Below are 13,453 nucleotides of genomic sequence, written 5' to 3' on the forward strand. Positions count from 1 at the left end.
CCAAGTTAGTACAAACGTCACTAATGTCACATGACTTTGCCGACATGTGGCCAACAGGAATGTTTTAATGTTCTTCGTTGTTAAACATTTGCACATCAATAAGTGACATCATATTCAGTACTTAAAGTTTACTCTTCGGGTGCCCCTCATCCGCCATTTTTTTCGGCAAAATTATCCACACCCACCGCCGCGCTATGCATTCTGGGATATGTTGGGCCACGAAGTCTACACCGCCACGTCCTTAAAATTCAGGGAAATGAAGGACGCATTTGAGGGCCGCATTTCGAGCAGCCTTCAAATTGGGACAGCCTTCGTCGCGTCGCTATGACGTAATCGGCCTTAAAATGTGGCCTTTAAGGCTGCAGACCATGAATAGGGATACAGCCAGAGAGAGGGTGAGAGGAAAAAAAAAAAATCAAAAAAACCCACGGCTCGCGATAAGGAGCCGGCTCGCGTCGTTCACGTCAAAGATTCGGCTCTAAGAGCCATTTCGTTCGCGACCGACACATCACTAGCTCCTTGGGCCGTAACGACACGCGCGACACAGCTACCGCACCCTTCGCTCTCTCCCAAAAACACACCTTCCGGCCAATGTGTGCATGCACACAAGAGCTCACCTCACCACGACACTTCTCAGCTTATTCAGACAGGTCTCTAAAGGCCCTACATGGCAGTTTTCCACAAGTTATATGTATGTGCCCTCACAACTGCATGCTGAGCAGCAGTGGAAAAGAGCACCATGAAATGTGAACTCTCTTCTCTCTTCTGTTAGGGCCTCAGATCAGATTAGCTGGGTCTGGGTCGATTCCCTGCTCTGGAAGAGTTGAAATCTATCACCGTGACTCCTGGGGAACAATCTGTGATGATGACTGGGACTTAACTGATGCTGAGGTGGTCTGCAGACAGTTAGACTGTGGAACAGCACTGAGTGCAACTACAGATGCTCACTTTGGTGAAGGAACCGGGCCGATCTGGGTTGTTTATTTGGGCTGTTCAGGATATGAAAGTTCTCTCAGTGAGTGTGATCATGGAGAGTTTGGGGCACCAGGCTGTGGACATCATGAGGACGCTGGTGTCATCTGTTCAGGTGAGAGATGTTTGGTTGTGATGGTGTGTCAGATACTGTGAATGCATGTTTGTGTCTGTACTTTTTATCAGATTCATCATCCACTCAGTGTAGTTTAGTCACTGCATGCTGAGCAGCAGTGGAACTGAGCAGGTCAGCGTACCATGAAATGTTGCTGTTATGAAGCATCTGTAATCAGTGTTGGAGTGTCCGCAGTTCACCTTACTGTTAATGTTGAGATTATTACAGTAACTGATGGAGAACAGTCTGTGATGATGGCTGGGACTGAGAACACAGAAAGAATATTTAGGCATCAAACGAGGAAGCTTCCTGTGAGCTGTTTCAGGAAACTCTACCTGAGAGGAGACCCTCCTGCTGAGTCTCTGTGATCTGGATCAGCGTCTGAAGATGGATGAATAACTGAAATGTATATAATGCATGTAAAACCTGGAACATATCAGCTGATCATAAGCTGTGCTGAGAGGGAGGGGTTAGTTTTTGATGATGATGGTGAAGGTGATGGTTTAAAATTCTGTAATGCAGTGAGAAAGTCAGAGGAAGACGTGAATAAAAGTGAAATGTTTAACGTCCACACTGGCAAACTGGTGCAGACGGTTTCAGGTCTTCATTTTGTTCTGTTTTACTACAGAGTCACTGCAGCGGCCCAGAATCCACCTGAGATATGATGGAGGACACGTGCAGGGACACGGAAGTGCAGAGATCACAGGAGGCTCCAGCTTTGAGTTTACCTGCTCCATTAACTCCAGCTATACTCCAGACCGTTTCAGGCTCTTCTTCTATGGATCAAATCAAATGTACATAGAGCCTGCAGTCAACCACTCAGCCAGCTTTAGTTTCCCTGCAGCTGAGTATGAACACCGGGGCGACTACAGCTGTGTGTATGAGTTACTGCTGCCATCAAGGACATTCACTTCTCCTGAGTCAGCACCAATTCATCTCATCATCACATGTGAGTAGAAACATCAGTCACAACATGAATCCATGAGGTTAAACTTTACAGTGAGTGTTTGTACTTGTAGTTATAGAAGTGTTCTTTACTTTAATGATGAAATGAAATGTAGCATAAATGTTGTTACAGATGTTGTTACCGATGTAGTTACCGATGTTGCTACAGATGTTGCTACAGACGGTGCTTTGCATTAGTAAGGACAGTGTGTGCATTTCCAGAGTGCTACAGTTGAGGCTGACTGAATGTATCACTGATATGAACTCAGAATATGAGCTGTGTGGTGTGTCTGGCTTTCTGAGAGGCGGCACTTTTTATTGATCACAACAACAAAACAGTCTGTGATCATGGCTTAAATGTTGCTGAGAGTCGGAACCTGAACAGGACGAGTTTGATGAAGATCAGAATGAATAAAAGTGTTCAAACACTGATGTTCAGTCTTCTGTGTTGTTTCTTTTGTACCCAGATCCTCTGCAGCAGCCCAGCATCTCCCTGACGTCTCCTAATGGAGGACTGGTCTGGGGTCCTGAAGGTGCAGAGATCACCAAGGGCTCCAGCTTCGTCTTCAGCTGCTCCATTAACTCCAGATATACTCCAGGACGTTTCAGGCTCTTCTTCTCTGGCGTGAACCTCACAGAGCCTGCAGTCAACCACTCAGCCAGCTTTAGTTTCCCTGCAGCTGAGTATGAACACCAGGGCAACTACAGCTGTGTGTATGAGTTACTGCTGCCATCAAGGACATTCACTTCTCCTGAGTCGGCACCAATTCATCTCATCATCACATGTGAGTAGAGCACAGGACTCAAATCCAGATTGAACATACATGTTGTTTCAACAGCTCTACATATAAATACAAAGATGTATGTATAGATACTTGTGACTACAGGGTTACTCTGCTGTCCACTGTGAGGACTGCTCCTCTTCTACGACCCTGTTTAGATCTGAAAATTGATGGAAAGACGTTTTAAACCATTCAACATGTGAACATATGAAGTTTTCAACAACCTGACACGAAGCACCTTCAAATTTTCTAGAGCTTGGAAAGAAAGTGAAAGACTTTTCACCTCTCATCCATGAGGCGTCTTCACTTCTAAGTCCTTAGAGAAACAGGACGTCATCCTCCGTTATGTGGCAGGTTTATCAGAGGAACTCAGGAGAGTCTCCTCCAAGCACGACGTCCCAGTTTAGACTCAGCCACACACTCAGACACAAACTGCTTCATCACAAACACAAACTCAACAACGTAGCTGCAGTGAGGAGCGCTCAGACCTCTACGCTGGAGACACCAAACACTTCATAAACACACAACATAGAAGAGCCACCTCGACAGGACAAGACTCAGCTGTACGTCTGCATCTAAAGGTCAAAGGTCACTCTTTGAGGATATTTTGGACAGAGAAGACAGGCGGTTTGAAAGAGGAGTCCACTGTGATCCTTGAACAGAGGGCGGGGCTTGGACACCTGGCACCTATAATCCAGTTTTCAGATGCTCCCCAGACGCCTTTTTTCTCACCTTGGCTCATGTGATGAGTCACATGATTGACCACCATTACCTGGATGAATGACAACCTACACAGACATAACTGCTCATACAGCATCACTTTTCATGTTGCAGATTTCCCAGAAACATGTTGTAATCGTTTTCTCTCGTAGTTCCTTGGTGGCTGCTGGTGGCGTCAGCAGTTCCTGGGATCCTGGTGCTCCTGCTGGTGGTCTGTCTGGTCCTCTGGAGAAGACGACGAGCCAGGCGGTTTGATCCCCACGTCCCGATCCAAAGTCTGTGCTCATGAGAACAAACAGTATACAGTGGAAATAAGTATCTGACACTCTGTTGAATTCACCATTTTAACCTTTTAGAAATAAATGATCAGTGTATAATTTCATAATTGATCATTTTATAGCAGGTTTATTTTAACAGTGGAAGACATTCTGTCCCAGTTACAAATAAATGTGCATTTTAGTGGGAAATGGTCATTTGTATAGTGCTTTACTAGTCCCTAAGGACCCCAAAGCGCTTTACATATCCAGTCATCCACCCATTCACACACAGGTGATGGCAGCTACATTGTAGCCACACCCACCCTGGGGCGCACTAACAGAGGCGAGGCTGCCGGGCACTGGCGCCACCGGGCCCTCTGACCACCACCAGTAGGCAACGGGTGAAGTGTCTTGCCCAAGGACACAACGACCGAGACTGTCAGAGGCGGGGCTCGAACCGGCAACCTTCCGATTACAAGGCGAACTCCCAACTTTTGAGCCACGATCGCCCCGTAAGGAAAGAAGTGTTTGATCCTCTTGGACTAACTGTTGTTGACAAGCTCAGCTGTGAGATGTTTCCTGTAGCTGGTCACCAGGTTTGTGGACGTCTCAGCTGATTTTAAACTTCTCCTCCGTGCAGAGGATCCTTAAGGTTTCTAGAAAAACTTGAGCTCTCTGGAGGTTTTCTATTGGATTAAAGTCAGAGACTGACCAGGCTGCTCCATGGCTCTAATGTGTTTCATCATGACTCACTTCTTGATAGCCTCAGTCGTATGTTTTGGGTCAAAACTCGTCCATGAGGCTTTTCCCTGCCTAAGATTTCCTCTTTCCCTCAGTGCGATGCAGTAATTCGTTCTTTTCCATTCAAACAGCTCAGATTGGTCTCATCAGAATCGTTCATGTGTTCATTGGCAAACTTCACATGGATGTGAGCTCTTCAGGAGTACCTGTGTGTGCTGCAGGGTAACGTCCCAGCTGCTTGGAGATCCTTCATGAGATCTTCCAGTGTAGTTCTGGAGTTACCCCTCACTGTTCCATCCGTTTGAGAATAATCTCACACACAGGTCTCATCTTGCCTTCGAGCTGCTCGCTGATGTTCCTGCAGCCCACTCCAGCTACAGCAGAGGTCAGCAGTCTGTCCCCGACATCCTCACACAGGCTTTTGTGCTTCCCACAGTGGTGAGGCTGAAGTCAGGCTGGGGCTTCGGGTGTAGTTAATGCTGGCTTGGTAACCGTTAATCAGTAAAATGCACATGAATTTGCAGCTGTTTGTCTTTCATAATGAAACTTGACACATACTGCTCATTATGAATTCAACAAGGAATCAAATATTTGTTTCATGACGAAAACCATTTTCTGTGTTTTTCTGTTCATATTTACTGACTCAGTTCTGCTGCTTGTGTTTCAGTGGCTGCCACAAACAGATATGAGGAGGATGATGACGAGGAGGAGGAGGAGGAAGAGAGGGATTACGTGAATGTTGAGCCGGTGAAGATAAAAAGGAAATGTGCAGAGCAAGCAGGCGTGTCAGACGAGGAATCTGACGATCACAATTATGTCAACATAGAGGATGAATTTGAAAGCACTGATGAGGAAAATGATTATGTGAATGTAACAGATGGAAGCTGAACAAACTGGACATCTTTGCAGGAGAGCAGATTTACCATCATCACTGGACCTGCTCATTTATATTCTCTGATTTAGTATTTTTCATATTCTTTGGCCCCTCCCCTATGCAAATGACAAACAATCAGCCATTATAAGTTGTCATACATTGAGAATAGCAGACAAATCAACACAGCAAGAAATAGAAAATACATCGGTGCAAATTATAAGTCTCTATCATGATGTGCTCTGTTTTTGTGTTTGTTGTGGGTCTGTAAATGTTAACACGTTAGCGCCGTAATCACAATTAACGCAATTAAAAATTTTTAACGCAATCGACCCATCTGGAGTGCAGAATGGTCAGACTTTGAACAAACTGCCCAGAATGCATTGTGTTAAATCCTCCCAATTCCTTTGATATTTGGGCTGAAGGAAGGACAACACTCGGTGCAAATGCTCAGTCAACAATCATTTTATTCCAACACTTCTGAGCATAAACCATCCGGAGGGGAGATGAGCGCGGGAGGGTGTCCGCCTGATCTCGACGTGTCTGAGCGTTTCTCACATACTTCTAGCTTCAGCCCCCCTCCGCCTAGTCATGGGGCAGAAAACCTCTCCGGTCTCTGTTCTCTTCTAATCAGACAAATAAGGTCCTGACTCTCTGATTTCTTATAGCTCAGCTGTATAATGCATCATAAACAACATCATTCATTCACAATGAATCAGCAGTCTGATGTAATACAAATCAGTTTAATAAGTGTCATAGTTATCACCTCTGCAGGAGAATAATGCAAACTAAACTACATAACAATTTCACAATCTTTAATTAGGGGTGTAACGTGGCATAAGATAATATATAATCTCACAATTCCCCCTTTGATCTCTTTTTAAAGAGATCACTTACACCTCATAATCCAGCGTTGCCCTGAGGCCCTCTGTCCCCCTTTAACGGGTGGAGCATTTGTGTGATGACCTCTGTGTTTGCGCAGTTCAGATGCAAGAAAAACTATGATTACAACAGCAACAGTAGGTACAGATGACACTCCCATCACTCCCCAGTTCTCCCACAGCTTTATTTTGGTGCTCCAGTTTCCCACCCCCATTTTGGTGCCACCTTGTACCTTTCAAACGTACTCAGACTAGAACCTCTGTCCAAGGAGCTTTTAACCTTCACTTTATTGCTGCAGCTACCAGTGTCTTCCAGTGGGGTGATTCTCTGCTCTTCTTTCTTCAACCTCCGGGGTTAGACCACCCTTCGGTCGTTGCACAGATCAGGGGATTTTTCTGCCCTGATTTCAAACAGTGATCTGTGTATTCAGGGGTCACCGCCGTGTCCCCCTTTTTACCAAGAGCCTCTCGAGCCTCGTTGGTCTGCTGTTCCTGGTTTTTCACCAACCCCTTCGTGTTTATTGCTGTGTTTATGGGATCCATCCTCTCGAGGTGACTAGCCGGAGCCCAAACGCCATGACACTTCACCCCAGTTGCTGTCTCGGCCGTCTCTGTGTCTGTGTCTGCTGCGAAGGATCCTCGTATCTCCGTGACCTCATCTGGTGTCTGTTCCTTCCTCTGTAAGAGACAGAAAACCAAAACACCTCTCTGCCTAGCCTTGATAATCTAATGTTGTTATCCATTGTTCTTCTAGTGATGCAAATTTGGTTTAGAATATCATGTTCAGGACTCTCTGACCCAGAGACTTATTCTACTCATAATCCATGTGTGTGTAAGCGTGTTTGCATCCTCTGCACTCAAAGTCAATGTCTACAATATATCTCGCCGAACGAAGATGATCAAGATGATCCAATGTTGTCAGTGTTTGTTTTATGTGTGATTCCTCCCACCAGAGGATGGCTGTGGGTTTTTCCCCCTTTCTCTTTTAGGAGGTGGACACCTCGGCGTGCCTGCTGAGTAGTTGGGTGGAGTCTCTTCCTGTCCTTGGATTGGATAATTGGCTAATCACCTCCAGTATTTAACTACCAGATGACAGCCGCTTGGCCCCCTCTCTCTACTCGCCGCCATCATCCAACAAATAGCATGTGTTTCTGAGTCGTTGTTTCATAGTGTCTTTGAATGAATGAATGAATGAATGAAGGCTTTATTGGCCACATGCAGGTTGCCCTGCAGTGGAATAGAACCCCCCCCCCACACACACAACAAAAACATCACATGGGAATACAGGTCGGAGATCGGCAGCGTTTGCCTATTGATTTGCAAGTATAGCCGTGTGTGTGACTGGTGTTAGTATCTTAGTTTTGTAAATAGATTTGTAAAATAGCAATTGTGTATTTTGTTCACCTTGTATATATTGTTCACTGCAGCAGCCTAGTAGGCGTGAGAAGAATTACGTTTTCTCCTGTTTTTTGTTAGAAAGTTAGGTAAGTGAATTGTCTTTTGGTTGGTTTTCATTTGTGTAGGAAAGTGTAGGGGCTATCAGGGAGTTATGTTTGTTATTTTTGGCACTGCTCACTGCTGAAGCAAATAAATGGCTGCTTAGCACTCCTTGGCTGGCCCTTAAAAATGCATCCTTTTAAGGCCCTGGGGACCAAAAATGGTCCCGCCCCTAAAGTGCAATAAAAAGATTATATATTCATATTTTTTTCCACTTTAAATTGGTCAGTCTTTTAAAACTACTTCTCCCTGAAATATTCATATAAAGTTTTAATTATATTTTTGTTTTAACCCTTTAAATCCCAGTTTTATTACATGAGCGCCCTGTTTTTTTAGCCCCAAAAAACAAAAAACTAAATATTTTCCAAAAAAACCATTTGAAGTAATATTTGTTTGTTATTACAATTAGGCCTTTAGATGGACCAAAGATTAAACAGTCATTTCGATCCACTTTTATTTTTTTTGCAGGAGCGCATTTCATAAAATGCACACACTATCGGTCCTAATCGACCACGCCCAAAAAAGTGCTATAAAAAATTTATATATTAATATTTTATTCCACTTTAAATTAGCCAATCTTTTAGACCTACTTCTCCTTGAAATATTCATGTCAAGTTTTAATTACATTTCGCGGATTTTAACCCTTTATATCCCGGTTTCGTCACATGAGCGCACTGCTTTTTTTGCCCCAAAAAACATAAAACTTGAATATTTTCCAAAAAAAACATTTGAGGTAATATTCAATTGTTATTATAATTAGGCCTTTAGATGGACTAAAGATTGGCACCAACATTCATTTCGATCGCCTTTTTTTTTTTTTTCAGGACCAGAAAATGGTCTCCAGGCGGCAAATGCTCCTCCTCTAGGCCGAAATAAGTGCACTTCCCGGGGTAAGTCGCGACGATTGACCGGGGCACGATCACCGGGGACTCCTTTTTCCAGCACACACGTCCGATACCACGTGACAACAAAGTATCCTGTGCAAAATAGTCACCCTCAACGGTCCTAGGGGCCGAAAATGGTCCCGCCCGATCAGCGGGCGAAGCCGCTGCTGCACGCCGGAAATGAGGCTTCGTTTCCCGCAGGTCTGTTTAAGCAGCCCGCTGTTTTCCAGCCGGGTCAAATGTGGAGCAAGGGCGCCACCCGGTGGACAAATAAAAAAATTACAACTCTAAGGCTCATAGACCAAAACGAAACGGACACATAAGTAATCACCAAGACATTAACGGTAATAATTCTGCAGTGAAAAATAGCGTTTATAATGGAAGTCAATGGGGACCAAAAATGGTCCCTAGGGCTCTAAGAGGATGTGTATCGTTAGCTTAGCCACTGAAGCTAATTTAAGGAAGTCAGACTTGAATTTTGAAATGAAATTATGCCAAACTTTTTTTTAGAGAATTTGGCTATATTCCATTCAACACAGTGCAAATGGCTTATAACTGAAAAACTAAAATGTACAAAAATGGTCCCAGGGCTTAGGAAGGGTTTTAAAAGATTCGACTGTTTGTGTTCTTTCTTGGGTGGTGCTGAGTGGGGCCAATTTCTTGTTGCGTTCAATACACGCTTAGACTAAGGCTACGTCCACACGTACCCGGGTATTTTTGAAAACGCAGATTTTTCTATGCGTTTGCACCTTTTGTCCACACGTAAACGGCGTTTTTGGTCACTGAAAACTAGGGCCAGGGTGGATATTTTTGAAAACTCCATTTTTGCATTTACACACTAAGAGATTTATTTAATATCATTTTCATCACTGTTAAATAGACAAGCAGGCAACACGCCCAGCTTTACAGCACAAACGCCGTCTCACAACACAGTCCTCTCTCTGCTTCTCCATAATCCTCCACTCTCCCTTTATTTATTATTTATTTATTACGGGCGACCGTGGCTCAGGGGGTTGGGAATGCATCTGTAACCGGAAGGTCGCCGGTTCGATCCCTGGGCTCTCTGTCCTGGTCGTTGTGTCCTTGGGCAAGACACTTTACCCTACTGGTGTTGGCCAGAGGGGCCGATGGCGCGATATGGCAGCCTCGCTTCTGTCAGTCTGCCCCAGGGCAGCTGTGGCTACAACTGTAGCTGCCTCCACCAGTGTGTGAATGTGAGAGTGACTGAATAGTATGGAGTGGCAAAGTCATCTGCCTCTTTGTTTTATAAGCTGGAATGTTAAAGGTATAAATAATCCGGTTAAACGCACAAGGGTTTTTACTCATTTAAAATCATTGAGATCCGATGTTGTATATCTGCAGGAAACACACCTCCGATCAAGTGAACAAATTCAACTAATTAAACTGTTTCTCTGCTTGTCTGCATTGCCACAAATTGTTCTATTTGGTGATGTATCATAGAACTGTACTATATAGTGTATGTAAGTTTGTGTGTTTGCTAGTAACTACCATCAACTTAAGGTCTCAGCTAATTTATCTTTGCAGAGATGTTCATTTGATTGTAACAGCAGTAGGAAAGAGCAGTAACAAGAGTAGGACAGCTAAGCTAATTATGGCTAAACATTTGGAATTTAGTGAAAGCAAAAATTGACCTTGCAAAGATGGATAGGTTTATTTAGAAAGTCAGCTATTTACATTTAGTGTTCGTCCCAAGTAGGAGATTTTGAATTGAGTCTAAATTGACCGCAAATTTACTTAACTTGTTAAAATCAACCAGGCTGTTACTGAAGCAGTCGAGGAATTACCTTTGAGGTCTTAGTCATAGGTATTAATGCAAAATCTAACATTACACTAACCTTATATTTTTGTAAAAGGCAAAATTGACTTTTTTCCAGGGTGGGGGAGTGTTTCATGTCTGTAAGTTAAAATTGTTATTTTTGTTGTTTCCTGATTTCTAAGAATTGGGAGAACAATTACATGCTAACAAAATGATGCATTTTGGTTGCCCATGTTTGGTGTTGCTTTGGGCTTAGGGTAATCACTGACGATGACTTACACCTAAAAGAGCTCAAAATCAGAAAACGTTGCTCTAAAACATGTTGACATGGTAAATGAAAATGAACAATAATCAAAATTGATCATGCAAACTGAAAGACTACTTACTATGTTTCTCTTGTTACTTCATTAGCCTCAGTGTTCTCAGATCATTCTTTACATAAAAGCACCCAGTTGTCTTGCAAAGAATGTGTAGGATTAGTGAAATCACACACATTCGAAGATACTGGTAGTTATTGTTTCAAATGCCTATTTCATGACAACCAGGCTAAATTCATCTAAGGGAGTATGAAAGAGATTATCTGGATGCTGAAATGATTGGTAAAATACATTAGGCCAATAATAGTAGACCTGTGCTACATTTGTCCAGCTAGGCAACACATATTTCTGCATAAGAGATACATGAGACACCCTTTAAATAAGCAAATTTCATGTTTAAAACATGGAAATGCAGCCAAAATGGACCATACAATGGCCTCAGTGAACACATCAGCACATAAGTAGAGATGAGGAAACTCAATCACATTAGATATTAATATTACTATGAGTAAATTATATATATTATATATTCTGTTACATGGTTTAAAGAATACAATGTGATAATCACACATGAGAACGCTGTTTCCAGTTATACAAATATATTTTATTTCACTATTAAAGAAACCAATTATGTGAATAAAAGCTCACCACAAGAACATCTCCCAACCCAGTCTTACAAAGTTGCAGTCACAATAAAAACTGGGTATGGAACATGAACTGTTGGTGAGCTAAAAAACAATCCTGGTGCTGATGCTTGTCACTGAACGTTTTGGACAACTTGATTGAAATGCCTACCGTTGTGTGTAGGCATTTCGGTCCAGATGTTATGGAGTTCAGTTCAGCTAAGATGTATTTCTAAAGCACCGGATCGCAAAAATAGCCGCTTCTTGGCTGTTTATATTGTAAGGTAAAGACCATACAATATAAGAGAGAAAACCCCCCAACAATCAGATGATCCCCTGTGAGCAAACCCTTGATGACAGTGTCTGTGAAGGTTATCAGTCATCAAGGCCATTGGTGACGGTGGGAAAGAAAAACTCCCTTTTAACAGGAAGAAACTTTCGGCAGAACCAGGCTCAGTGAGGGGCGGCCATCTGCCTCGACCGGTTGGGGGGGGGGCACAGCTGTTATAACCCCTGACGCAGCATAGCTTCTAATTCTGAAAGATACGTAGATACCTTAAACCTGCACTCTATGCAGGACACCAAGCGATGACACGACTTGCAGTACTATAGGAGTCTATGCAGAAACAGTTTTCTCTCTTGAATCTCTGTAATTCTTTTGCTACTGAGTGTCTGGGTGCAGTCACTCATTTTGGGCCAATTAAATCAAATGAACTTCCATTGTCTAAGTTATAGCCCTATTGAACCTGTGTTAACCAGGTTTAATAGGGAGGGCCAAAGTCGTAGTTGTGCTAAATTTCCTCGAATTCTCCTCGGAGATTTTCGAGTAGCTTCCTTTGTTCTTGAAAGTTCTTTTCCATTTGTCTCATCGCTTCCCGTCCATTCCACATCTTTTTGGTAAGGTCACTAACCTTATTTTCTAAGGCCTTATTTTGTTGTTTGAGTATGTCAACTTGGACATCGTAGTTGTTTATCAGATTGTTATGTTCTTCCTGTGAAACTTTGGGAGTCTGAGCTTGGGTTTGCAACGCCATGTCTTCTGTTTTCAAGGCTTCCTGTAATCATACAGATTTTTCTTGACCTCTTCAAGCTCTCTTTTCTTTCCTCAAATTCATGGCACAACAACTCCTTTTCTCTGTTGGTCACGTTAAAATCATGTTCAGAGTCTTTCTCAGTGGCTTTGGAGATCCGTGATTCTCCTTTCACACCCTCATCGTGTGGTTTCAGTTCTTTTTGAGAATCACCACTCCTTTTGGAAAGCTCCTGGAGGTCCTGTTCAAGAAGTTCGTTATGCCTCAATATGTCAATTTCATGTGCAAAGCATTGGAGTTCCAGGGTCTGTCTGAGCTGTTCACTGTCCGTTGTTTTGTTTTCCTCATTCATGATCCTTTTTCTTTCTTCACTCTCTTGTAACTCTTTAAAGGCTGTGTTTGCCTGATGGAGCTCAGTTTTAACAGCCTGTATTTCCTGTTGCATGTCATCTTTTTCCTTTTCAAAGTCCCTTTTCAGCTCACACATGCGTTTTACCGTCACATCATTTTCCTCTCTTAAAGACTGGTTGTCCTTTTCCATGTCTCCCACTTTTATAACCAAGCCTGTCTTGCTGCTTTGCAACTCTCTGATTTCTGCCTCCATTTCCTGCATCACCTCTTTCTGTTGCTGGATCTCTTTGGTTTTGGAGCTGTTTAAATCCTTTAGAATTTGGTTCCAATATTCCAGCTCTTGAATTTTGAAGTGAATTGTTTCATTCTCTAGTTGCAGGTCTCTTTTCCTCTTGTTTTTAGAGAACCCACTTCGTTTGAAGAGAACTTCAATGTTTTTTTGGAGAATCTTGTTCTCATTTATGAGCTCTCTTTTTTGCTCCTTAAGGTCGGCGTTCTCGACTTTAAGGTCACGTATGGTAGAGTTTTGTTGTTTGAGAGTTTTATTCTCATTTTTCAGCTCTTTGATTTGCTGTTGAAGTTTTTCGTTCTCGGCTCTCATGTTGCATACAACAGGATTTGACAGACTCATATTTCAAATTGAAGTTGATGCTAAATCTCTGTACTAACTAAAAGATTTTTATCTCTCT

At 42.9% G+C, this 13,453-nt stretch overlaps 2 protein-coding genes across 2 annotated transcripts; one reads left to right on the forward strand and one right to left on the reverse strand.

The window, feature by feature from the left end:
• The first annotated feature begins 1,490 nt into the window (after nt 1–1,490).
• Nucleotides 1,491–7,869, forward strand: LOC102300079. The gene is made up of 4 exons (XM_005945821.3): nt 1,491–2,036; nt 2,500–2,817; nt 3,687–3,809; nt 5,200–7,869. Exons 1-4 carry the CDS (start codon nt 1,880–1,882, stop codon nt 5,418–5,420), a joined length of 819 nt encoding a protein of 272 aa, XP_005945883.1. The 5' UTR covers nt 1,491–1,879; the 3' UTR covers nt 5,421–7,869.
• Nucleotides 7,870–11,542: 3,673 nt separating this feature from the next.
• Nucleotides 11,543–13,445, reverse strand: LOC106632997 (girdin-like; the record flags this gene model as incomplete). Its single annotated transcript, XM_014331763.2, is given in 1 exon segment — nt 11,543–13,445. A coding segment is annotated over 1 exon segment (1,032 nt). The 3' UTR covers nt 11,543–12,363.
• Nucleotides 13,446–13,453: the final 8 nt, after the last annotated feature.

Source organism: Haplochromis burtoni, unplaced genomic scaffold (assembly GCF_018398535.1).
Source record: "Haplochromis burtoni strain Fernald_Lab_line unplaced genomic scaffold, NCSU_Asbu1 Contig_459, whole genome shotgun sequence".
NCBI lineage: Eukaryota > Metazoa > Chordata > Actinopteri > Cichliformes > Cichlidae > Haplochromis > Haplochromis burtoni.

What these genes read in the sequence shown, in the direction of transcription:
- LOC102300079 (XM_005945821.3), top strand. Translation starts at nt 1,880, where the DNA reads ATGTACATAGAGCCTGCAGTCAACCACTCAGCCAGCTTTAGTTTCCCT. An exon ending in AATTCATCTCATCATCACAT is followed by an intron (nt 2,037 to 2,499) that starts GTGAGTAGAAAC and finishes TTTTGTACCCAG; the next exon opens with ATCCTCTGCAGCAGCCCAGC. An exon ending in TCCCCACGTCCCGATCCAAA is followed by an intron (nt 3,810 to 5,199) that starts GTCTGTGCTCAT and finishes CTTGTGTTTCAG; the next exon opens with TGGCTGCCACAAACAGATAT.